This window comes from Fundulus heteroclitus, chromosome 10 (genome assembly GCF_011125445.2).
Source record: "Fundulus heteroclitus isolate FHET01 chromosome 10, MU-UCD_Fhet_4.1, whole genome shotgun sequence".
In the NCBI taxonomy this organism is placed as follows: Eukaryota; Metazoa; Chordata; class Actinopteri; order Cyprinodontiformes; family Fundulidae; genus Fundulus; species Fundulus heteroclitus.
Genome location: NC_046370.1, coordinates 11,841,335 through 11,865,537, shown reverse-complemented (window position 1 = coordinate 11,865,537; position 24,203 = coordinate 11,841,335). Strand labels below are relative to the sequence as shown.

General features: G+C 39.5%; 3 protein-coding genes across 3 annotated transcripts; 1 reads left to right on the top strand and 2 right to left on the bottom strand.

The window, feature by feature from the left end:
- Positions 1–1,109: 1,109 nt before the first annotated feature.
- Positions 1,110–10,730, bottom strand: mmp21 (matrix metallopeptidase 21). The gene is made up of 7 exons (XM_021316525.2): positions 10,315–10,730; positions 8,676–9,528; positions 3,729–3,868; positions 3,500–3,641; positions 3,123–3,380; positions 2,865–3,037; positions 1,110–1,882 (listed from the first exon to the last, which is right to left on the bottom strand). Exons 1-7 carry the CDS (start codon positions 10,459–10,461, stop codon positions 1,577–1,579), a joined length of 2,019 nt encoding a protein of 672 aa, XP_021172200.2. The 5' UTR covers positions 10,462–10,730; the 3' UTR covers positions 1,110–1,576.
- A 90-nt stretch (positions 10,731–10,820) lies between these two features.
- uros (uroporphyrinogen III synthase) lies at positions 10,821–18,305 on the bottom strand. Its single transcript, XM_012862813.3, has 10 exons — positions 18,048–18,305; positions 17,468–17,531; positions 17,281–17,364; positions 14,052–14,148; positions 13,860–13,934; positions 12,450–12,524; positions 12,273–12,356; positions 12,055–12,140; positions 11,876–11,974; positions 10,821–11,146 (listed from the first exon to the last, which is right to left on the bottom strand). The coding sequence occupies exons 2-10, from the start codon at positions 17,528–17,530 to the stop codon at positions 11,024–11,026; spliced, it is 786 nt and encodes a 261-aa protein (XP_012718267.2). The 5' UTR covers position 17,531; positions 18,048–18,305; the 3' UTR covers positions 10,821–11,023.
- A 404-nt stretch (positions 18,306–18,709) lies between these two features.
- Positions 18,710–24,203, top strand: LOC105926458 (BRCA2 and CDKN1A interacting protein). The gene is made up of 7 exons (XM_012862810.3): positions 18,710–18,879; positions 19,168–19,242; positions 19,338–19,418; positions 19,498–19,584; positions 20,152–20,339; positions 20,437–20,605; positions 23,610–24,203. The coding sequence occupies exons 1-7, from the start codon at positions 18,748–18,750 to the stop codon at positions 23,778–23,780; spliced, it is 903 nt and encodes a 300-aa protein (XP_012718264.1). The 5' UTR covers positions 18,710–18,747; the 3' UTR covers positions 23,781–24,203.

Here is a 24,203-nt window from a genome sequence, read left to right as displayed (position 1 = left end):
ACTTTCTTTTGAATGGTTATCAGATAGAAGCTGTGACTTCCAAACATGTACAACAGTTAGAATAAATCATATTTTACTTCTAAAAAAAAATTTCAAGGCTGCCATTTAAAAACATTTTTATTGATAAGATAGTTCCTTCAACATTTTTCTTTTACATATCACACTTCATACTTTGGGAAGCACTAAGTTGCTCTTCAGCTTTTTTAACTGTATTAACTCATGTTGTAAAATTGGTTGTAAATACTTTATGGTTCACAATTGTATCCAGTCGCATTTTCTGAGAAAAGTTTGGTTTGTCTTTCACACCTTACTTTTATGGGTGTTTCCCCATCTTGGGAAATCAGCTGTTTTATGGGATCTGAGCAGGAATTTGATTGGTTGATTATGTGCAGAGTGAAACTTCACATGAAAAGTATAGAATATAAGGATATATAGAGATTTAGTGTTTCATTACTAACAATTTATTGATACTATTGCTTCCAATAGACATAACATTTCCCCATCCTCTTTAGTTTTTAGTTTGGGTCGCCTTTTATATTTCTTTGTTTCTCTCCTGCGATTAAACAGCAGAGCACTTCTTCAATACTTACAGTATTAATGATTATTTTTGATTCCTTTACTAGCCCCCATTGATTCCTCCCGCTGTCTTTAGTTGAAGTGTTGACTCTTCATAAATTCTAAAGTTGAAGAAATATAAAGAAATATCTTGCTGCTTCTTTGTAACAAACAAGAGATTACTACCTGGAAAGGATTCATCCTTGTGATGGATTATGGGATATATACACTTAAACACAGCCTTCTATGGGCACAACAGAAAAGGCATCTGAGGTTCCCTCAAATGTCCTCTTTTAGTTCTAGTAATTATAACAAAATTGAATCACTACTTTGTGTTAAATCTACTAATTTATAAAACTAGAAGAATTTGCTGCGAGAGAGAGAGAAAAAAACTTGAGCAAAATAACCCCCCCAACAAAAACTGAGGGACTGAGTAATTAACAAGCTGTTTACTTGCTGAAGGCGAATCACTAATTAACAACCAAATGTTTACTTCATGCCTTCTTGCTTGTTTGGCGTTTCTACTAAAAAAAAAAAAAAAAATCCATCTTTTTTTTATGTAATAAAGAAATGTTTAATCTTTCATTTCTCTTGGAAATCAGGCTCATCACTATTGATGGCCGCAGCCGCTTTGATCAAATGGCGGCGGGGCAAATCACTGTAAAGTAAAATCCAAGAGAAGAATAAATAAATAAATCTACACGTTTGTTCACAACCGACCACGCTCAAATTTCGGAATCAAACGCGTCTTTTGTAAACCTATCTGTGCAAACATGAACAAACATCTCTGATGAGTACAAGAGAAACAAACAGCAGCTGTTTCATACATTTTCAGCCCACTTGTGTGAAAACAAGCCAACAGAGTTGTTTTTGTCTTTTAAAAAAAAGATTACACAGCCATCATCATCACACACACACATACATAAAAAAAAAAAAAAACATCCCTGAAGTTAAAACAGCAGAATATATCCGTAAACATGAGTGGATGCATTTCATCTCTGCTGCAGGCCCCCCCCCCCCGTCAGCGGCTCAGTTTGAGCGCGGTGGGATGAACGTCGCAGATGTCGAACCACTGCTGATCCACCTCCTTGTGTGGCATCAGGCCATTTCGCGGCAGAAAGGGCCGGCGCCAGCGTTCGCGGCTGCCCACCACTCGCCAGAAGCGCGTGCCCTTGAGCAGAAAGAGGGCGCTGTGGGAGTAGGAGAAGTAGGCGGCGTCGATGCCGCCATCTGGATGGTCTCCGCTCTCCACTGGTGGGAAAACATCTCGGATGTGTTTGGGGAAGCCTCTCGCCAAGCTGTTTGTTTCCACGCTGAACGCATACACCTGTTCAGACGGAGAGTTAATTTCTCTCTCAAATAGAGATCTGACTAATTACAACAACAACAACATTAAAACAGTGAATGTAGGACTTTTGTCTGGGTGAATACATTCCCAAGGAACAGTAAGAAACAATTAGTGCGGGCCACCTTTGCTGTGTAACCACCAGTTGTTGTATTGTTAAACATTTAGGTGAATGGGTGGTGGCATCTAATCATCCATTTCTCCCCTTACTTTGACACATGCTGCGTCGGTTAAATAATCAAACTGCACATAAGCCCCTTTTCCATTAAAAGCCCCCAGGATTTAAAGCCCCAGGGTTTTGTTTTCCGGGGTAAGCCAAATTCTGGGGCTTTTGGCTTTTTGTGTTTCCATCTGACCTACACTGCAAAAAGGAAACTAAAAATAAGTCAGATTTTCTTGAAAGGGCTGCATTTGTCCTTGATTTCAGCACGTAAATAAGATGGTTTGCCAATGGAATGATATTTTTGCACTTAAAATGGGAACAACTCATCTCTATCATCTTATTTCAGGTGCAGTATATCTAATTATCTTATTTCGGGTGTCAAAATGATCATTCAATTGGCAGATAATCATATTTACCCGCTCAAATCAAGGACAAATGCACTAATTTCAAGAAAATTTGACTTATTTTTAGTTCCATTTTTGTAGTGTAAACCCCCGTAGAGAAACAATGAAGTATTTTCAAGGGGAAGGGAAAGGGCAGACAAGCTGGACGCCACTATTAAAGTAACTTGAACTTCATTTACACCTTAGCAGAGCTGCAGATTGATTTTGCCATGCCACGGGACGTTAATGCAGTAATTCACGCAAAAGCAGATCACTTTTAGTTGTACATTGCATATGTTGAGCATTACATTGACTAATGTTTCAGTAGGCTGGGATTTCCATGTATTTTCTACATGTGTGAAAAGTGAGACGCTTTTTCTATAACCATTCAAACAAATCAAAAGGTTTTATTTCTTACTTGTGTTCTTCTGAAGAAGTAGATGTGGGAATCTCTCCTGTCATAAAAGGCTGTGTCAACAGGACCGGGAACCCCTGGGAAACCCTCAGAAATTAGCTTCGGATACTGGCGACCGTCAGAGTCCTGTTTGAAGACCTGGTCGTTCTCATTGTCGTATCTCCAGAACTGCAAACCTTCGACAAAAACAAACTGTAACAAAAAAAGTCTGCACAAATATTTCATGCTTGGAGAACGACTCAAAGGAAATGGTTTCTTTACCTTTGAAGAAATAAACGGCATCTCTTTTTCTGGACCAAACGTGTACGTAAGCGTCTACTCCATCGCTAGGGATCCCGTGCCAGCCGATCTGCAGGGCCACTGGGTCCCCGTAACGCGTTCTGTTGTTTCGGTTCTCGTACAGCCAGTACCAGCCGTCCCTCATGAAGTACGTGTTGAAGCGGATTACTACCTCACCGGCAGGCGTCCTCTCTTTTCTGATCCAGTCAAACACGGTGCTGAACTGACCTTTACAGCCACCTGGGGTCAACCGTGAGGAGAACACAGCAATTATAGGAATTAGCTATATTTCCATCCCATGATCCATTCCTTGGGATTTTCTATGAGTATCCATAAGGTATATTGACAGATTAGTGCACCATATAGATTCTGAATAGCCTTCCTGTCCATCCAGTCCATCTCAAAGCTGGATTCATGGGGCAGATAGCTGGGCTGCATTATGGATCCTGGTCTGTAGATATGAGGTAGCCCCAAAACATGGCCAATCTCATGAACTGCTACCTAACAGGCAACATAGAAAGGGGTCAATCATATTCTTAAAGCACTTTTAAACTATTTTCTGTAACTGATTATATTGAGCATACTTACTTTAAGGAGGCTGATTCCAGAGTGGGAACTGGGACCAGTGAAATGTTCATCATCATCAAAATGGATATCTCCCAGGAACCAGGCGTGAGCGAACTCCTGACCAGTGCCGTCAAACTTTTGATTGCATCCCAGGTGTCTTCCTGTGTGGAGGAGGGAAAAGGCAAAAAGCAAGATGATTTTTTTTTTGTAGCAATGCAGAGTTTTTACTGCATTTCCACATTTTAGTCAAACACATCAGGTTTTCTTTAAGTACAAATATTCTGCAAAAGAAACAGGGTTCCTATACATTTCTAATTGAAATGTTTCCACATTTTTCCATATTCAGATGAATTGGTTTTATCAATAGTTTATGTAACAATCAGGACATTTCAGTAAGCCTTGACTCTCAATTTTCACAAACCATTAAGTAGTCCACAGCTAAAAGTGAATTCCAATTAGGCAACACAGTAAAGGGCTATTTCACTAATTTTATGTACCAACTTGGATTAGCATTATTTTAAAGCCTATAATAGTTAGTTTGACTGGATTATTCTATACTGAATATGGGATTTAATTTGTGCAGACCCATACTTGCTAATGTTCATAATAACTTGCTTGAAGAAATGTCCTTACCTCTTTTCCCATATTGTTACGTTGCAGGAAATGTATTTTAACTTAAAACAGTGTGTAATGGCACACACCCACACACACATATATATATGTGTACATGATAATGTCAGTAGCCTAAATAGTCATGTACAAGTTTGCTTGTGTGATGTCTTCTCACCAGCATGGTGCGTAAAAGCGGAGAAAAAGTTAAATTGATCAGCGGCAATATGCTTCAAAGTCTGTGTATTTGTGCCGTGATTCAGGGACCAATTTACTTTTCAGCACTCCTCTATTCTCCTCCCAGAGCTGTGAGCTGTGCGCTGCTGTCCAGTTAAGTTTTTTCCACCATTTTTCTCTATTTCATGTCGGTCGTTTTGCACTACAATCGCTTTATACAAGCAGGAAAATGCTGAGTGCATATTTTTATAGACAAAGTAGTAAAATTACACAACTAAAACTTAATAAGCAAATCAAAATAACGACGAGGATGTAAATAAGGTGTGTTAAAACATTTTTCTGCTGTGTGACAATTAATTTAGCTAAATTTCATCATCATGACACATTTCTTAATCCAGTCTAATCGGTTCATTTCTCTCCTTTGATCACCAGGAGTGCATTTGTGTTGTTGTTTTTTTCTTGTACTATCAGCCAATCACAGCTCTTGAAAGACAGTATCACACCTAGCAACGGGGTCAACCACACCTCCTAAATATTCAATTCAATTCAATTTTATTTATATAGCGCCAAATCATGAAACATGTCATCTCAAGGCACTTTACAAAGTCAAGTTCAATCATATTATACAGATTGGGTCAGATTATACAGATTGGTCAAAAATGTCCTATATAAGGAAACCAGTTGATTGCATCAAAGTCCCGACAAGCAGCAGTCACTCCTGGGGAACCGTAGAGCCACAGGGAGAGTCGTCTGCATTGTACATGGCTTTGCTGCAATCCCTCATACTGAGCAAGCATGAAGCGACAGTGGGAAGAAAAACCACCCATTAACGGGAAGGAAAAACATCCGGCAGAACCGGGCTCAGTATGAACGGTCATCTGCCTCGACCGACTGGGGTTACAGAAGACAGAACAGAGACACAACAAGACAGACAAACAAGCACAGAAGCACACATTGATCTAGTAATCTGTTCTACATTAGATGGTAGTAGCGGGTGAGCCGTCTTCTCTGGATGATGTCACAGTTAACAGAACGCCAGACCAGGTGTACCTACTATGAAGAAAAAGAGAGAGAGCAAAAAGTTAAAAGCTGAAATGACGACAGTCATTTCAATGTAATACAATGCAAAACTGGAGAACAGTAGACTGAAGAACAGTAGAAATCAGTAGAGTGAGAAAATTAGACCCTGATGTCCTCCAGCAGCCTAGGCCTATCACAGCACAACTATAGAGATAGCTCAGGGTATGAGCCACTCTAACTATAAGCTTTGTCAAAAAGGAAAGTTTTAACATTAGTCTTAAAAATAGATAGGGTGTCTGCCTCACGGACCAAAACTGGGAGTTGGTTCCACAGGAGAGGAGCCTGATAGCTAAAGGATCTGCCTCCCATTCTACTTTTAGAGACTCTAGGAACCAGCAGCAGACCTGCAGTCTGAGAGCGAAGTGCTCTGTTAGGAACATACGGGGTAATCAGAGCTCTGATATATGGTGGAGCTTGATTATTAAGGGCTTTATACGTTAGAAGGAGAATTTTAAATTCTATTCTTGATTTAACAGGAAGCCAATGAAGGGAAGCTAAAATTGGAGAAATATGATCCCTCTTGTTGATTTTCATCAGAACTCTTGCCGCAGCATTTTGAATCAGCTGAAGACTTCGAACTGCATTTTGTGGACTTCCTGATAGTAAAGAATTACAATAGTCCAGCCTTGAAGTAACAAATGCATGGACTAGTTTTTCAGCATCACTCCTGGACAGAATGTTTCTAATTTTGGCGATATTCCGGAGGTGAAAAAAGGAAACTCTGGAAACCTGTTTAATATGGGATTTAAATGACATGTCTTGGTCGAAAACAACACCAAGATTTTTAACTTTATTACCAGAGGCCAAGTTAATGCCATCCAGATTAAGGGATTGATTAAGAACTTTATTTTTTGAAGACTCTAGCCCAAAGATTACAACTTCTGTCTTGTCAGAATTTAAATGCAGGAAATTTAAAGTCATCCAGCTTTTGATGTCATCAAGACATGACTGCAGTCGAAGTAACTGATTGGATTCATCAGGATTTATGGATAAATATAGCTGAGTGTCATCAGCATAACAGTGGAAATTAATCCCATGCTGTCTGATAATTTTGCCAATCGGAAGCATATATATAGTAAATAGAATTGGTCCAAGGACTGAACCCTGTGGTACTCCACAAGTGACCCTAGAGTTTGAGGAAGATTTATTATTAACATGAACAAACTGGAATCTGTCCGACAGATAAGATTTAAACCAGCCTAATGCTTTTCCCTTAATCCCTACAGTATGCTCAAGTCTTTGTAGGAGAATATTGTGATCAACTGTATCAAATGCAGCACTGAGATCTAACAGGACAAGTATAGACACAAGTCCATTATCTGAGGCCATGAGAATATCATTAGTGACCTTCACCAGAGCTGTTTCAGTGCTATGATGAGCTCTGAAGCCTGACTGAAACTCCTCAAGTAGGTCATTACTTTGTAAATGTTCACATAGTTGATTAGCAACTACTTTCTCAAGAATTTTAGATAAGAAAAGAAGATTAGATATAGGTCTGTAATTTACTAACTCATCTTGATCAAGAGATGGTTTCTTAAGTAAAGGTTTAATAACAGCTACTTTAAAAGCCTGTGGTACATATCCATTTACCAAGGATACATTAATCATGTCTAAAATAGGACCACTGATCAGAGGGAATACCTCCTTAAACAACTTGGTTGGGATTGGGTCTAACATACAGGTAGAAGGTTTAGATGAAGCTAAAATTTTAGATAGCTCAGAAAGCTCTACTGCTTTTAAACAGTTCAGACACTGCGCAGGTTCTAAGGATTCCTCCAATGCTGCCTCACTTACTGAGGATGAGGTAATCATGTTTGGGAGGATGCCAATTATTTTATTTTTAATGGAATCAATTTTATTTATGAAGAATCCCATAAAATCATTACTGCTAAGAGCTAAGGGAATGGATGGATCAACAGAGCTGTGGCTCTGAGTAAGTTTGGCAACTGTACTGAAGAGAAATCTAGGATTATTCTTATTCTCCTCAATTAATGATGAAAAATATGCTGCTCTAGCTCTGCGAAGGGTCTTGTTATACAACAATAGACTGTTCTTCCAGATTAGGTAGGATTCCTCTTGGTGTGTAGAGCGCCATTTTCTCTCCAATTTCCTAACATTGTGCTTCAAGGAACGCAGCTCTGAATTAAACCAAGGAGCCAGCTTCCTGTGAATAATCACCTTCTTTTTCAAGGGAGCTACATTGTCTAATGCAGAACGCAATGACGAAGTCATACCGTTTACAAAGACATCTATTTGTGAATTGGAAGAAACAACATTGCTGCTATCTGCAGGGCATTTCTGCAATACGGAGGATATTAAAAAGGGGACAGACTCTTTAAGTTTTGATACAGCATTATCCGATAAAGATCTACTATAATGGAACCCTCTTTTGGGGGTGGAGAACTCAGTTAGATTAAACTCAAATGTTATTAAAAAATGATCAGATAGGACAGGGTTGTGAGGAAATACTGTTAATTCTTCACAATCAATGCCATATGTCAGAACAAGGTCTAAAGTATGGAGCCGAGAGTGCGTCGGTTCATGCACATTTTGAGCAAAACCAATTGAATCTAGGATAGTTTTAAAGGCTAAATAGAAGAACCTTTGTGAATATGGGCACAGATGTGTGTGGATCACTTTTAGGTATCCTGTCAACAGTTTCTCCCATCAGCCCTGTGGATCTCTGAAGATCCTTTAGAGTTACCATATCTTCCTTGCACATCTTCTAGCAAGACCTATCAGTTTAATCCTGTCATAAAAATCTCCAGGCTGTCTTGGTGTGTGGTCTTCATATTGCTGTTTGCTCCCTGTCAACCCTCTGCGGCCATCACAAGACATCTGTCTTTTTTCTTTCCTATTCCTATTTGGTAAACATTTTTAAAAGCATGTGTCCTTTCTTCGCCCGCCTTTCATTTCACAATTATGTGCTACTTTGACTAGGTCTACCATATAAAAATCTCAATAAAACATATTAAAGTTTGTGATGGTAAAGGTCAAAGAGTATACCTTGCAAGGTTCAGTAGTGTGATAGATTACACGAACACCCAAATCATACAATATATTATTACCAAGTGAGAAAATGACGTACTAGCTAATGCCCACCTGTACCGAAGCCCAGCTTGATATCAACATCCTCCAATGGCGACCAGGTGTCTTCAACAAATTCAAGCGGAGACACCTCACTCCACATCCTGAAGGCCAGCCTGAAGATGTACCTCTGCTCCTCAATGGTCAGCTGGCTGCTGTAGCCTTCACCGATTAACCGCCATCGCAGAACATCCTTGGAAAAAGCCATGTAACCCGCTGCTGTCAAATCCCTTTTTTGTCTTCTTTTGGACATGAGAACGGCAAGGTGACGCTTTCTGCGTCTCGCCAGTTGGCTCTGGCTTGAGTTCCAGCTGCTGTTTCCCGTCGGGCTACCCACACTGTTATTATTGCTTGAATCGTTTGAACTACTCAGGAGAACGCTTTCTGTATCGTTAAAATCGAATGTGAGATCTTCAGAAGAGTTTGAAGAGCTGCCGATTATGCCGCTGTCTGTGTTGTTGCTGTCAGTCTCATTAAAACCTTCATCCCAGCTGTTTTCTAACTCTAGGTCACCAATGCTCTCAGGTGCTATGCTGGGGTTTGGGTCTGTCTCCTTGTCAGGGACCCCACACCTTGGTTTGTTCATCGCCTCCTTGGTGGCATCATCAAACGCTCCTGTAACAGGCAGCCCAGATATCGTCTGAAACTCTTTAAGAGCGGAAACAAAGGCTTGATTGTCAGTTTCGCTTTTGTGAACCTCTCCATGACCAGTTTTAGGTCTGTCCCTTGAATGAAGCACTGAGGTTCCTTCTTGGATTGTGGCTTGAATGTCATCCAAGAAGTCATTGCTGAAGGAAATGTCAGACTCTTTCATCTGGATCTCCTCCCAGTTGGCAGGTTTGATAAATCCATATCTAGAGAGAAATAACTGAAAGGACATCCACAAGGCAATTATTGTGTAAATACCATGAAGCACATCGAGATCCTCCAACTGCTGACAAGTTTTTTTGTGCTGTGTAATGACTTACTTTGTATAACTTTTATGTTTTAAAATGTTTAATTTTCTTACATTTTTTCCCTGGAAAAATTCTTGGAAGCTTTCAAATACATTACCATTAGCATATCTGCTAATGCTGGCATAATACCCACCAATAGCATGTTAGCAAATCGAACTACAATTAGCACACATGCTAATGGGAGTGTTAGTTAATGCTAGAATGTTAACAGGCTAATTTGAGAACTCTTCATTTTATGCCTCCAAACACAAAAGGAACCTGTGTACAAATTGCTATTTTAAAGCACTATTTGTGCCTCTGGTTTAACAAGATTTGAATTGTCACTATTTATTTGAAGTGCAAATAAATAGTTAAACAGACAACTCTAATTATTGCTGTATTTCCAACTGGAAACCGACTATCTGAATTTTGAGAACAAAGAGATGCATCGACTAATCTGAGCTAACATTTTATTAGCAAGGTACCTAAATAACTAAAGCTAGCATGAAATGTTATAAAAATTGCTATTTTTACATTGCATACAATGTTTAGGTTTTCCATTTCACATTTGGTCCCACAATATTTGCACCTAATTGTCCCGCTATTCTTTTATTGCTCAACCCATCTATTTATGTTACATTTGAGCAGATGCTATTTTTTGCCTTAAATTTTATTAAGTTTGCAGTAAAATTGGAAAAATAAAATAAAATAAAAATTACCTTTGCCTCATATTCGTCTGTTATGACAGGAGCTTGGTGAGATTTAGGAATTTGCACGTCAGAATGATCCCGGTTATGGAAAAGTTTCTCAGCATGGTTTGAGTTTGTCAGAAAGACTATAAAAATCAGCTGGATAACAGTCAGCATCGTGTTGCCGGTCGACTCTTTGAGCTTTGTAGAAAAACGAAGAAGTTGCCTACAAGGACAGAGCAACGCTGCTTTATAGGCAAGTCCTCAGCTTTTCCACACCCACCTTAGGCCTCTTTCCTCGGTTGTGTGTGAAAAGTACACTTCTCCTCAGTGAATACAACTAATAAATTTGACTGCACTCCATAGATGTGTTATTCATGCTCCAATTGTTTATATAAACAATCACTAACCTGTGGACTGAGTGAAAACCTCACTACCATGTGAACAATAAAGGATGTAAGGCGCCATTGTCATCAGCCGGTTTCAGCAGAAAAAACACACTTTGGTATTTGGATTTTTAATCACACAAACCAAGCTTTATTTTCAAAATATATTTATTTTTGGAGTTAAATAAAGTTCCTTAACCATCATGATGACACAGCAACATTTTCTCAGTGGAAACTTTGACTCAAGCAACATATCACAAATAGTTTGACATTTCTATACGTAACATACACTCATCAGACAGACAACAGATAAATAGGACAGATTTTAGATGATGCAACGCATCAGAGGGCGGTCACTGCAGAGCCTCGGCTATCGCTGCAGCCAAATGCTCAGCCGTTGGCTTCTCAGCTGTGCAGCTCACACACAGGCCTTCTGCTGTCATAGCATCTCGCGTAGTCGGCCCGATGGCAGCAAACTGGAGATAAAGCAACAGTTGGTCACAAATAAAACACTTCCAATACATAGGTTATTCAGTGATTTTCCTACTGGGGTAGAAAATCTAACATGTGATTTTCAGAAGAAATTTTTGCATAAACTATTTACAATTTTAATAATAGACAGATAAATGGTGACAAACTCATCTGTGGTGTTAGAGCTAAAAAGCAGAGACAACTGGTTCCAAAAAATTTGTAATTTGGCAAAAAACCGAAACTTTGTGAAAACAGTAAACTGAGAAGATTTGCTGATTGCTACTTAAGCAGTGCCAGTGAATTTCCCTAATGACAATAATTACAAAATATCAACAAAATCTACAACTCTTTGCAACTGTATTTTATGTGATACGCCAACACAACATAGCACATGATTACGAAGTGAAGGGGGAATAATAAGTAGTTATCAACATTTTGGTTGTCCCAAAAATAAGCGTTGCATCTGTTTGTATTCAGGCATCCTTAATAGAGCATCGGTATTAATAAATGGAAAGATGTCTAAAGATACTGCTGTGCCATTACACAGTGTTTTAAATTAAAATACATTAGCTGCAATGTTAACAATATGGGAAAAGAGGTAAGGACATTTGTTCAAGCAAGTTAGTATGAATGTAAGGAAGTATGGGTATAGTATTTTAGAAAAAACAACAACAAAAAAAAACAACTGAAAGATTTATATATATATTTTGAGAGCAAATATGAGGAAAGCGTACCTTTATTTCAGCGAGCTGTTTCCCTGACAGCCTCCTAACTGCTTCCAGGCAAAACTTGACCCCGGATGGACTGAAGAAAGCTATGCTCGCGGGAGTCCCCTGTGAGTTGATAAACAGCTATTTATAATATATGAAACGGCTTTTTCAACTCCAAACTACAGAAGGAGTTGGGGTTTAACCTGCTCTGTGAAGTAGTTTTTCAGATTTTTCTCAAGATCCGGATGTTCAGCTGTTTGATAGACAGTCAGCGTCTCTAAGGGAACTCCTAGAAACAAAGAAATAAGTCCCCACAGTGACAAAGGTAGTGCGGTTATTATCTCGTTAATTAGCTGAACCCCAGCGGATATTTTATGGACTTGAGTTTTAATTGTTAGACACAATAGAAGAAAATGCTTACCCTTTTCCCTTAAAGCCGTGGGCAAGACTTCTCTTTTAATTGAGCCACAGGGGAAAAAAAGTGGTGGGATGTTGGTATCCTCTCCTTAGACAGAAGGAAGAATCACATCATAATACTTATTAGGAGAATAGAAAATTTCGATTAAGTGAGAAAGCATCTCTCATAATCACATCATACGTTCAATGATGAGACGAGATAAGACGTCGGCTGTCCCCGTGTCCTCTCCCAGGGGCTTCAGACCCAGACGCTGAACTGCTCAGAGCAAAGCGCAAAAAGGACCAAGATTAACACAATCCTTTCCATGACAGAAAAAAAATTAAAATAAATGGTTACTCAATTAAATTCAGTTTTAATTGTGTGAAAGTTGTTCCTTTAAGAGATGGAAGAAAAAAAATCCAACAAAGACCTGAGAGATAAAGCATCCTTCCATAGATTATCGACTATATGTACATTTCTTTTTGTTAAATAACTTTTGCATAATAGGTAGTTTGCACTAAAATAGTGTTTTATGTCTGTGAGACTGTTATGTTTGGTATTTTTCATGTATTTAACATAACATTTTTTACCAGTTTGTGCAGTTAGGACAATCTGCTTTTAACCAAGTGCCTAAAGATGCTTTTGAAAGCTTTTGCAATTTGAACAACACAAAATCATACTTTGACTGACTTTACAAGCCTGGCTGTACCATTGTTTGGTCTCAGGTCACAATCAGACAAACAAAACTATTTCTCTCAAAATTGTTTGGTCCTGGACTAAAAAGGAGTGTTTCCATTGAAATTAAGCCAAAGAACCAAGAAAACCTTTAAAACTGTTTATCGGATCCACTTTAAGAGATTATTAAAACATGTTGGGAAGAAAATATCAAGTACGGAATAAATAGCAGCAATATCTTGAAGTATTTTTCCGATTTTCTCACGTTACAACTAAAAAATCCAGTATAATTGTGAATTTATCTGACAAAGTAGCTCATTATTGTGAAGTCGGAGCAAAATTATGCTTAGTTTTCAAATTTGTGTCACGAGAAAAAAAAGTCACAACACATTAAAGTATCATGTTGCAATCTGACACAAGGTGGAAAAGTTCAACTCTACTTTTGCGAGGCGTGTTGCCCTGCTATGAAGATATGTGTAACACCTGCAAGACGACAGCACATACCGATCTGCACGTTTAGCAGGACAAGTACAAACACCTGGAGCCTCAGGTAAGCAGCCGCAAAGAACATGGAAATAAATCAAATTTCAAGCAAACAGGGGGTAATAGAAACCACTTTATAAATTCCTGCAATGAAAATGAAACTCAGCCTTTAAAAACAGACAATGGGGAAGTTCTGTGTCAATAAAAAAAGAAGGTAAAACAAACGTTGGGAAGGTTCTTCACCTGCGTGCTATCTGAAGACCAAATCCAGCTTCTGTTTGTCACAGCAAACTGTCACTTGTGTCTAACGACTGGCTTATTGTGCCCAACACACTTCGCGCATGTCTGCCAGCACCAGGTGCATGTCACACTCAGGTGCAGTTATCACTTTATAAGGTGCTCTATGCAGTAAAAACCTACAGTAGACGTCGCTGTTTCCGCTTAACAACTCACCTAATGCTGAAGTTGCCTTCCCGACCACATAGATGGACTTTGTGTTCCATTTGTCTTTTATGGATTTGTTCCATTCTGGATGAAGAAGACACATGTTTTACCAGTCATAGTGTAATGTAACGTATCAAAGAAATGCACCGCAATTATCTGTTGATATTTTAAGCGCCTGCTTATTCTGTTGGATAAATTTACCTTCTCTTCTTTGTTCGGCCTCTAAACACATCTCCACAGCCTCCACGGCTCTGGGACTGGTAAAGATCAGGCCGCCATGTTTCTCTGGCTGGAAAAGCTAAATAAAAAAAAAAAAAAAACAATACATCTTATTTTAAATACCTAATGCTTCCTTCGAAATTTTAGATCAAACATTCAGACACAGACAAATCACCATAATGGTAAAGATGTGTAAATAGCTTTAACACCAATTCACCTTTTATTGCACTTACACTAAAGATTGTAGAAAATGTTTTATTAATTTGTTTTTTTTTAGTGTGGGTAAAATATATTATGTATTAAATTATAAATAAATCACTGGTGGCACAATTACAGTAAATGCCAATCCCTAGAAAATACATTTAACAGAAGTATTTTATTATTATGTATGCTTGTTTAATTTAATCTGTTTGTATAAATTATAAATCTGTGACACTCTGTTTCTCTGGTGTATAAACATGGCAGGACACAGAGGTGCATTTGTTTTAGTAACTGGCCACTAGGCTGGACAAGAACCCTGGTTTATATTGACACCATGCATAGCGAGGACCGGGGTAATGGAAGTAAAAAAACAAAGTTATCTCCAGAGAGAATGGCAGCATAGACTGTCATCTCAGGTTCCCCACATTTTCATAATAACCATTAGATGGCATCTACATGCCAGAAAAAAACAGTCATGTCTGTCCAACCATCACACATGTGGAGTTCGCTAAACTCTAGTAGGTCTTTAACTGAAAATGTGTTCTTTGTTTAAGACTGAGCTATTTGGCAATAGAATCTATGTTAATTTGACATAAAACAAAGGATGAATATGGAAAAGCATCTCATGTTTAGTATGGAGGAAGATCTATGATGCTGGGGGCCTTTTTCTTTTCTCGAGGGCCTGGAGACCTTGTAAAGAGTTCATGACAAGTAGGGCTACCACTAACAACCATCTTTTTTTTGTTTAATTAATATACCAAACGTTTATTTTTGAATTTTTTCAACTAATCTAAACTGTAAACTTAGCGTCAAAAAAAATAATTTTATTTTATTTTTAAGATAAACTTACACACTTAATGCATATCAGAAAATTAAAAGTAAACACATAATTGTACTTTAAGCTATGAGATACATATCTACGTTGCCACCTTCAGCATGACAAACAGAAAAAAATATATTTTTATTTTAAATTGCTAATATGGTGAGGCTGAACTGAAAAGAAAAATTAAAACCAACCTCAGTTCAGTCATGAGGGCAACTACAAAGAAAACTAAATCTGATTCCTGTCTATCCTTTACTTAAAATATAATAATTTATTAACTGTCTGTATTAATTATTGGAATTTGACTCAGATACATGTTAAAATAATAAACACTCTGGAGATAATGTAGCAGACGGACATTTCTAACTTCCTGCTGTAGATCAGCAGCTTTTGTCTTGTCTGTCAGCCCGTCAGTGGGCCCCAGTGTGTCACCTCTTCGACTGCTCATCGTGCAAGATGATTTGGCCTCCAACAACCTTTAAAACACACCTATAACCTGGCTCATTTGACAGTAAGGCGAGAACTTTATCCAATGTAGCTCAGATGGAGCCGAACACGGCAGCCATGCATAACACAAACACAGGCACGGACCAACAAAAACACCATCGCAGATTGCGCCCAAATATCTTTCTCAGGGGTTCAGAATTCTAACCTGACTCTAGCCAGATTGATATCGCTCCGCCTAGCTTCACTCACATCCATCTGGGACCTCTACCATAGAGAGTGATTTCTCCAACCAATTTTATTGTCTAGCCAATCAGGACGCAGTGTTGGAGTTTCATAGATGTGACGTAGTGGAGAAGCAAACATGACGTGAGACTGTTTTGTTAGCAATGGCGGCTCGTCGAGGAAGCAAGCGCTAACATTGATGCTGCTATTTCTTCCGTGTTATCCAATCTACCTAATATTGTTTCATTAAAAGAACATCAGAGAACGGCTCTGAAGGCTTTAAGTTGGTGGAAACGATGTTTTCGGCCTTCTCCCGACCGGATTTGGCAAGTTTTGTTTTCCGGGGTGCGCCCGTGGCGGAGCGGTTAGCTTGAACCATGTTAGGAGGCCTTTAGTCCTCAACGCGGTCGGCCCGGGATCGACTCCGACCCGCGGCGCTTTGCCGCCTGTCTTCCCCCCTCTTCCTGTCATCTCACTGTCAATAAAACGCGTGCCACTAGAGCCGCAAACACATTTCAAAAAAAATTTTTTTTTCCTGCGTTGCTCTCATCAGCGTCACGGGTTAGCTTTGGTATTAGTGGTTGAAATAGCACGTCGATAAAGATGACAGACAAGTGGCTTATCCAATCATATGCAAGGATTTTTGATAAGGCCCAGCCTTCAATAAAGGCAATTACTATGGAGAAGTCCCAGATGGATGTGAGTGGAGCTAGGCGGAGCAACATACGTCTGGCTTGAGTCAGGTTATCAGAATTCAGTTGCACGCATTATTACCAAAACCCCTCGTTTCATCACATCACCCCAGTCCTACAGCAGCTCCGCTGGCTTCTGGTTAGATTCTGAAAAGAATTCAAAGTCCTTCTGTACACAATTCAAGGCCATCCTAAACCTCGCTTTCCCCTACCTTTCTGATCTTCTTCTCATCCCTACTCCTTCCTGCACCGTTAGATTCTCCTCTGTTATCCACTTCCCTGTTCCTCCTTCCAGCCTCAGCACTGTTCGCCTGCTCTGCTCCCAAACTCTGGAATTCTCTCCCTCCAGACGTCCACAATACAGGAGCCCTCTACCAGTTCAAGTCTAAACCCCAAACGTGTATAATCTGTGTGATTACAGGTACACTTTAACTTGTTTTATCTTTATTGTTATACTTGTTATGCACTGTACAGTTTCCTTGAATGTTCTGAAAGGAACTTTTTTTTTTTTTTTTATAAAATGTATTATTATTATTTTTATTATCATAGTATGTCCAATCCTGTCAAATTTAATATGAAAAGACTAAGAGCTACCCTGTTTGACACCAGAGATTCTGTTAAATTGTTTATTTATAACACTAAACTCAAAATAAAGGGAGGGGTTTCCTACAGTTCTCAGTGTGGGATTATGCTGATACAGAATTTACAGATGAAATTATTTGGAGTCTTTTAACACATCTGTTCCAGGGCCCGCCAATAAAAAATGTGCGTGTCTGTACCGTTACGAGCCTGATGGAGTTTTTGAGACCTTTGTAATGAAACTTACCTTATCCGAAAAGGTGTCTAACGAGACAAACTTAAACGACAGCACAGGAATGAGTGTTGCTTTGTGTCCATGCGATTCCAGTTCCTTCAGATACAGAAAATAACACGTAAAAAAAACCAAAAAAAAAAACATTTCATCAAACACAGAACTAATTTTACTTCTGCCTTTGGGATAAATGTGCAATTACCTTAATGTAGGGATCAGGTCCAGACTTCTCATCTCTCGGTTCCTTAAGAAGTAATACACGCATCCTAGCAAAGAAACACTTATTAACTAATAATGTGGGGGAAAATAAATAAAACAATAACGGACGACTTAAAGTTCTTTTTGCTGAATAGGCAATGAAATCCAGTAACTCGTCGTTGAATAACGATTACTGACAGTGGGTGTGGAGGCTCTTATAGCTCAGTTCCTCCCTTACTGTCACATCCTGATAACAACGACTCACCATTACTGTGCTGGCTAATAATAGCTGTCACTGGCTATATTCACAAATAGCCAACAGAAAGCAGTACAGTTATGCTTTATAGCTAAACATACAGTGATGTCTTTGGATACGTGACGTGACGTGTTCTACAACCTGTTTGTTATTGTTTACAACAATGGGTGACAGATTAGCTATAGCGAAAAGATTACATTCTACAAGTCATTCCGGATAAAGCACGGCAAATCCTTTTTAGCATCTAGAGCTCTAAGATAATGTTCGTACCGAACAGTTCTAAATGGACATAAACGGTTTTATCTGTCTTATTTTTTTAAGCACTTACCTTCAGCAGTGCGTCAAGACGTCTTCATTCCCAGTCAAGAATGGGTGTCCACAGACGACGTATTTAACAATGTGAAATAATGTGTGAGAGTTATTTTTAAAAAAAGAGCAATTAAATAGTTACACTACGTTAAATACGGATGTATTTTCCCCAGGAAAGATAAGTTTCTTGACGTCTAACCCTCGTTTCCCCGGTTTGGTTAAATAGTTTATCCCATTTGCTACCGGGCAGTAAAGCCGACATTTTGGCTCCGAAGGTTCGACGGGAAGCGACAACCCCGTATGCTTGGAGCCAACATGGCGGCCCCAGCGCTTTAGCTTCCTACCCAGAGCATGCAGAACCGTAGACATAGAAGCCGCGCAGCAGAGTGTCACGTGGGCGTCGTAAGTCACCGCCATATTGTGATAGGCAATTTCAAGACAGGTCTGTTTCCAGGCTTTAAGATAAGCTTTGTAGTGTCACAGACACGTTCTAAAAGGCGAGTATTTTATTGCACACGAGACTGTCTCATCAAAATTAATCGAATATTCTCTCTTTACACGGAACTGTTTGTATCTTTCAAGAGAGAACTGACGTATCGTAAACGTAAAGGGCAACGAACGAAGCCATAGCGGCGTCTATACTCCTCTATGTCTATACCCTGAACTATAACCCTTTCCCCGCCCACCTTAAAATACACGCGTGTTTCACGTTCGCAAGCATGGCTTCTTCGGCTAAGAGGAGAGCGGTGGGTTTGGGTGAAAATCCCGAAGAAAGCGAGAACAGCTCGGATGAGAACCCAGAGGATGATGACGGATCTGCGGAGGAGGACAGCGATGAAGAAATCAATGAGGTGAGACTACAAATGTCTGCTGAAATCCTCAAAGGGCCTTTCTAAGCCAGCTAGCTGGAACCGTCCGTTTACTTACGAGGAACACAAGAACTTCATTTACTTTTATGTAGTCTTTCTATTGCGATCGTTTACATTATTTAAAACCAAAGTCTGTTTATTGGGTGACTGCTTTGTGAATGAAGTGCGTAAACAATACGTCATCACGTTGACAGTGCTGGTCAGTCGTCTTGTAATTTTCTATTTCTCCCCCTTTTTTATTTTTTGGCTGATGCTCTGTTTTTGTTTTAGGTGGTTATGGTGGATTTCGAGGCTCACGCCATTGCACCGAGTGATTACAACGGCATAAAGAAGCTGTTGCAGCAGGTTTGAGACACTAACTTGACCTCTAGTGGGGAAAAAAAAATATGGGCTGTCAGTGATTCCCTCAATGGCTTCCCTTGTGTTTTGTTTGGCCACAGCTCTTCCTGAAGTCTTGTGTAGATATATCAGAGATGACTGACGTCATTATCCAGCAGAACCACCTTGGAAGCGTCATCAAGGTACTATCTTTTACAGCGGATGCTTTTAAATAGACTTTTTCTGTTGTTAATTGCGTTCATTTCTGTTGTTTGGCTGCAGCAAGCTGAAGTACCAGAAGACAGCGATGATGACGATCCAGATGAAGTGTTCGGCTTCATCTCTATGCTCAACCTTACAGAGAGAAAGGTAATATTGCAGACACATACAACCCTAACTGGGTTGTCCCGTCCTAAAATATATGCCAAAAGGGTTCCAGTCCAGTGGTTTTTTTTTTTTTTTTTTTTTTTTTTTTTTTTTTTTTTTTAAGACAGAGGAGTTTAAAAGAATATTTTTAATCTCTGGAATTCCTATTTAAGCCTGTTTGCTGTTGCCATGACCCGGATCACTGAGAATTTGCACAGGCATTTCTGGAATTGTATTCCTTTCGCTTGTCCAAAAGAAACATGGATTATTTTATCCATTGCTTATCAGTCCATCAAAAATATCCATCTACCCATTCATCCGTTCTTCATCTGTACATCCAACTGCTATGCGCCCTTCTATTGTTTCTGCCCATCGAATCCGTTGTTTATCTGTCAAATAATGTCTGTTCGTCCAATCGTCCCTCCCTCCATCGGTTCATAGTTAGCTTCTATATTCATATTTTAAATAAGAAAAATGGTTAATTACTTGATTTTAGCCTGCAAATAGATGTAACTTGGAAATAAAGTGTATAGGAACTCACACTTTTTTTTTTTTTTTTTTTTTATACAGGGAGTGCAGTGCGTGGAGGATGTCAAGGAGATGATTGTGGACCAGTGTGAGAAGAACGCTCCTCACAGCGTAACTGAACAGCTTGAGAAGATCCTCGGCGACACGAGCAAGCCCGTGGGTCTGCTGCTGAGCGAGCGCTTCATCAACGTGCCTCCGCAGATTGCCCTTCCTCTGCATAAGCAGCTACAGTGAGTGCTCATCTCTTAGCCTCAAATGTTATTTTTGGTTTTTTTTCCCCTTCCATCAATTATTCCAGAAGGATAATAAGAAATTGCTGCTTTTCAGGGAAGAGATGGCTGAAGCCCAGAGGACAAATAAACCCAGCGGGATGTGTCATTACTGCCTGATGATCAGCAAGACCTGCAAAGAGGCAACCAAAAGCATCCCAGCCAGAGGAGGGGCTCCAAAAGAGGAGTACATGTTCGTTAACGCAGAGGAGGAATTCTTTCACGAGGTACAGTCAAAATGATAAAGACTGGGGAAGAGTTGAGCTAAATTGGATCTATAGACGTCTTAATAGGGGAACTAGTACAAATTGATTAAACGGTGACATATTTGAACAGTTTGTTCCTGCTTGATTATGGCTTACAGCTATTAACAACTTAAAATCCAGTTTCTCAATACATAAAAGTTACATAAGAGGATTAAGATAAACGTTATGACCTAGATTTTTATTTGGGCTAAATGATTTTGGAAAACAATCTAATTGCGTAATATTGCAATTTAATGCAAATTTTTTTTTCCAGTTTAATTTATCATGTTTTAAAATATATACAAACAACAAATCAATTTGTTTCCTCGCCATGTGGATTAGTTGCTAAAAGACCCACAGCATCTAAACTCGGAGCAGTAATGATTGCGTTCGGCCTACAATATATTTCAACCAAAATTGCAATTTTGAATTTTCTCTGCATTAACCACAAGCAACAAAAATGGCCTCTAAATAAAGATGTCTGTAAACAAGGAATATTTTAAACATGAACTTTTAATGTTTTGTATTGATCAGAATATTATTTAAGAGAACAGCTTTTAATTTAATTGGACATCAATCCTTGTTGAACATAAAGTGCAAAGTGCAACCAACAAGCAAGTCTATGTATTAAACTGATTGACCAATACTTAATGCTTTGTATTATTATACAAACTCTAAAACAAGTAATAAAATTAGATTACCTCACTGCTGCAACTGTCTTCCCTTCCATGTGGAGGCAAACCCACTTTAAACATTTTACTGACACCTAATGGACGTGTCTAATTCCCTAATGCGGTACCGCGCACGTGACGTCACCGTCTCAAGAGCAACGCCCCTTTTGCCGCTTAGGTAGGGCATACAGGAGAGAAAGCACGGATAACCCAGCTATTACAAGCGCAACAGAACCAGCGATATGACCGACTTTACAGCCGTTAAACTTTCCCAAGACGATGTCCCAGGCACACGGATTACTGGTCGCACTGTCGAAGAACACACCAACCTTCAGCTCAAACGATGGCTTGAGGTTCGAGGGCTTAAAAAGACTGGAAAACTGGCCGAGTTGATCGAACGGTAAGCTTTGTTTTTTTTTCCTGCGCGGCGATCATGGCAGCGTCGGCCGTTTTTTTTTTTTTTTTTTTGTTGTTTGCAATCACCGTCCAGGAATGGGTATATGTTTAATGTTTGTCTCATTTGAAATGTTTTTGAGTAAGCTATCCTGGTAGCAGGCTATCATGTTAGCGCCTGCTACCATGATAGCCTATATGCTGTCATGGTAGCAGGCGCTACTTTATTAACATGTCAGCCACCAAAATACTCTTACCTTGACTTGATGTCGCTGGAATTGGGTCAGGATGTTCTTCGGTTGGGCCCTTTCCTCCGACAAAATGCTTGCTACATATGTACTTGAATTTGGTAACTTTTTCCGGGTTGAACTGTTGTGTAGGCCGACCGCCCCGGTCCCAGCGCACACATTTCTCCTTGGCAGTCTTGAAGAAAACATCCTTCATATGCGGCCGATCAGCGTACCTCGAGTCGCTGTTGCACGTTCCATAGCAACAATGTTTAAAAACCATGGTCTTAGATTTGGAAAAAGCAGTCGTTTACCGAGTAAAACCTAGGCTAACGCACGTCTCTTTTAAAGCAAAACAACGCCGGGGTTCAGGAGTTTGCCCCACTGCGTACCACGTGATGTGACGTCATCGTGACGTTGTGTTTCTAAAAATAGCTCGCGCGCGGTACCGCATTGTTACATAGCCAAAAATTACAGACCTCTGCGATTTGGAATTTTTTTTTTTTTTAAATCACGATTATATAGAAAATTCAATTAATTGTTTAGCCCTAATTTTTATAGGGAAGACTGCAGACTTGATAGCTGACAACCCTCCCCAACAAGGATAAACCATAAAAGTTAACTGGTAGAAAGAAGACGGCTGTTCAAAGAGTGCTGGATCTAAGGATATTGATGGAAAGTTGAGTGAAAGGAAGAACTGATTGCAGAGGAACCTACACCAGAAACGGTTATACCCACAGCATTGAAATGAGTGTGAAGCAAAACAGAGATAGTCACAGCTGGAGTCTATGTCTCAAGGCGTCTCCAGGACACCGGCTATAACTGTCACACTCGTTCTGTTTTGCCACTCCTGAATCTGAGACGTCAAAGAGGACGAAAACGACTGACCGGTTGCTCAGTGGTCCTCTTTTCAGATGAAAGTAGAAGTTTGCGTTTCATTTTGAGACAAGGTCCCAGAGCCTGGAAGAAGACTGAGCCACAGAATCAAAGGTGCTAGAGGTGGGACGTTTTCACAGCCAGTGACAGATTGGACTTAAACACAGAGTGAACCTAAAACAGTTGACAGCTCCCCAAAGTGAAATCAGCCGTCTACCAGGAAATGTTCAAGCACCTAATGGTTCCATATGCACACCAACTTTGTGAAGATGCCGATTTTATTTTCCAGCAGGAACTGGACCCTGAAGACACTGGCAAGACTTTCACTACCTGCTTATCACTGTGCTTGATTGACAAGCTAAACTGCCCTGGCTTAAACCCTATAAATAATCTGTGCAGACCCAATAAGGGAGATGAGTCTGGGGCTGCTGTTAAAGCGACACAGCTTCTTAAGAAGCTCAGCAGATCCACAGGGTGATCTTGTCCATGCTGCCCTGCATAGTCAAGCACTGGTATATATACTGTACAGTGGATGGACATCTCTGTAGAATATTTCTGTATTAAAATGCTTTTATTGGGCCATATTTGGATTTTTCTGAGCAACTGAATTTTAGGCTTTTGATCTATAAGTCATAATGAAAGTTAAAAGAAAGAAACCCTTGAAATGTTTCAGGCTTTATGTAGGGAGTCTGAGTTGCACCTGTTCAACTAAATTAGTGAACTAAACTCCTTTTAAATAAACCCACATCTCATAGAGCTGCACCTGCACAGTGTTTCCTAAACTTGCTTTTAGCTGATTCTTTGCTTTTTGTCTTGCAGCAAGCCATCATAAAGTTCCACTACTCGGTCCAAGAGGATGCAGATTCCTGTCTGAGTGGCAGGTGGTCGTTCGACGACGTTCCCATGAAGCCTTTCAGGACGGTGATGGTGATACCCATGGACAGAATGCCTACCATAATGGAAAAGCTGAAGGAATACCTGACCGTGTGAACCGAGAAGCTCTTTAAAGACCTGCAGATTCATGCAAATGATGCAACGGCTGTGTGTTGTTTTTTTTTTTTTTTGCCTAAAATATCAGATACCGTTGTCAGCGGGTTTCCTTTTTATGACGGTTTATTTTGTGGTTAAATAAGGCATTAGAAATTAAAAGACTCTTTAATTTGTCAGCATGATTTGATTTACTGTACATCAACAAGAACTATTTTTAGCACACTGCAAATAAGTTGTTTGAGCCCAGTTAAGTGCTAAATCTAACCATTTCATACTGAAATCCTGTTTTGTCCTCTTAAACAGCTTACAAAACAGCTTCTTGATTACATCCTGCAAAAAAAGGCATATTTAAAGAAGCTCATTCTTGAACATCCCATTTCAATTTCCAAGGCTAAATCTGATGATTGTAAATAAATAAATAAA

Bases quoted from the DNA above. Each gene is read 5' to 3' on its own strand.
- LOC105926458 (XM_012862810.3), top strand. From the start codon at position 18,748: ATGGCTTCTTCGGCTAAGAGGAGAGCGGTGGGTTTGGGTGAAAATCCC. The intron at 18,880-19,167 runs GTGAGACTACAA...TTTTTGTTTTAG, and splicing joins GCGATGAAGAAATCAATGAG to GTGGTTATGGTGGATTTCGA. The intron at 19,419-19,497 runs GTACTATCTTTT...GTTTGGCTGCAG, and splicing joins ACCTTGGAAGCGTCATCAAG to CAAGCTGAAGTACCAGAAGA.
- uros (XM_012862813.3), bottom strand. From the start codon at position 17,530: ATGCGTGTATTACTTCTTAAGGAACCGAGAGATGAGAAGTCTGGACCT. The intron at 14,149-17,280 runs GTAAGTTTCATT...TTTTTTATTTAG, and splicing joins TAGACACCTTTTCGGATAAG to CTTTTCCAGCCAGAGAAACA. The intron at 13,935-14,051 runs GTAAATTTATCC...TTCTTCATCCAG, and splicing joins GGCCGAACAAAGAAGAGAAG to AATGGAACAAATCCATAAAA.
- mmp21 (XM_021316525.2), bottom strand. From the start codon at position 10,461: ATGCTGACTGTTATCCAGCTGATTTTTATAGTCTTTCTGACAAACTCA. The intron at 9,529-10,314 runs GTAATTTTTATT...ATGTCCTTTCAG, and splicing joins CAGACGAATATGAGGCAAAG to TTATTTCTCTCTAGATATGG. The intron at 3,869-8,675 runs GTGGGCATTAGC...TCCTCCACACAG, and splicing joins CAAGCTGGGCTTCGGTACAG to GAAGACACCTGGGATGCAAT.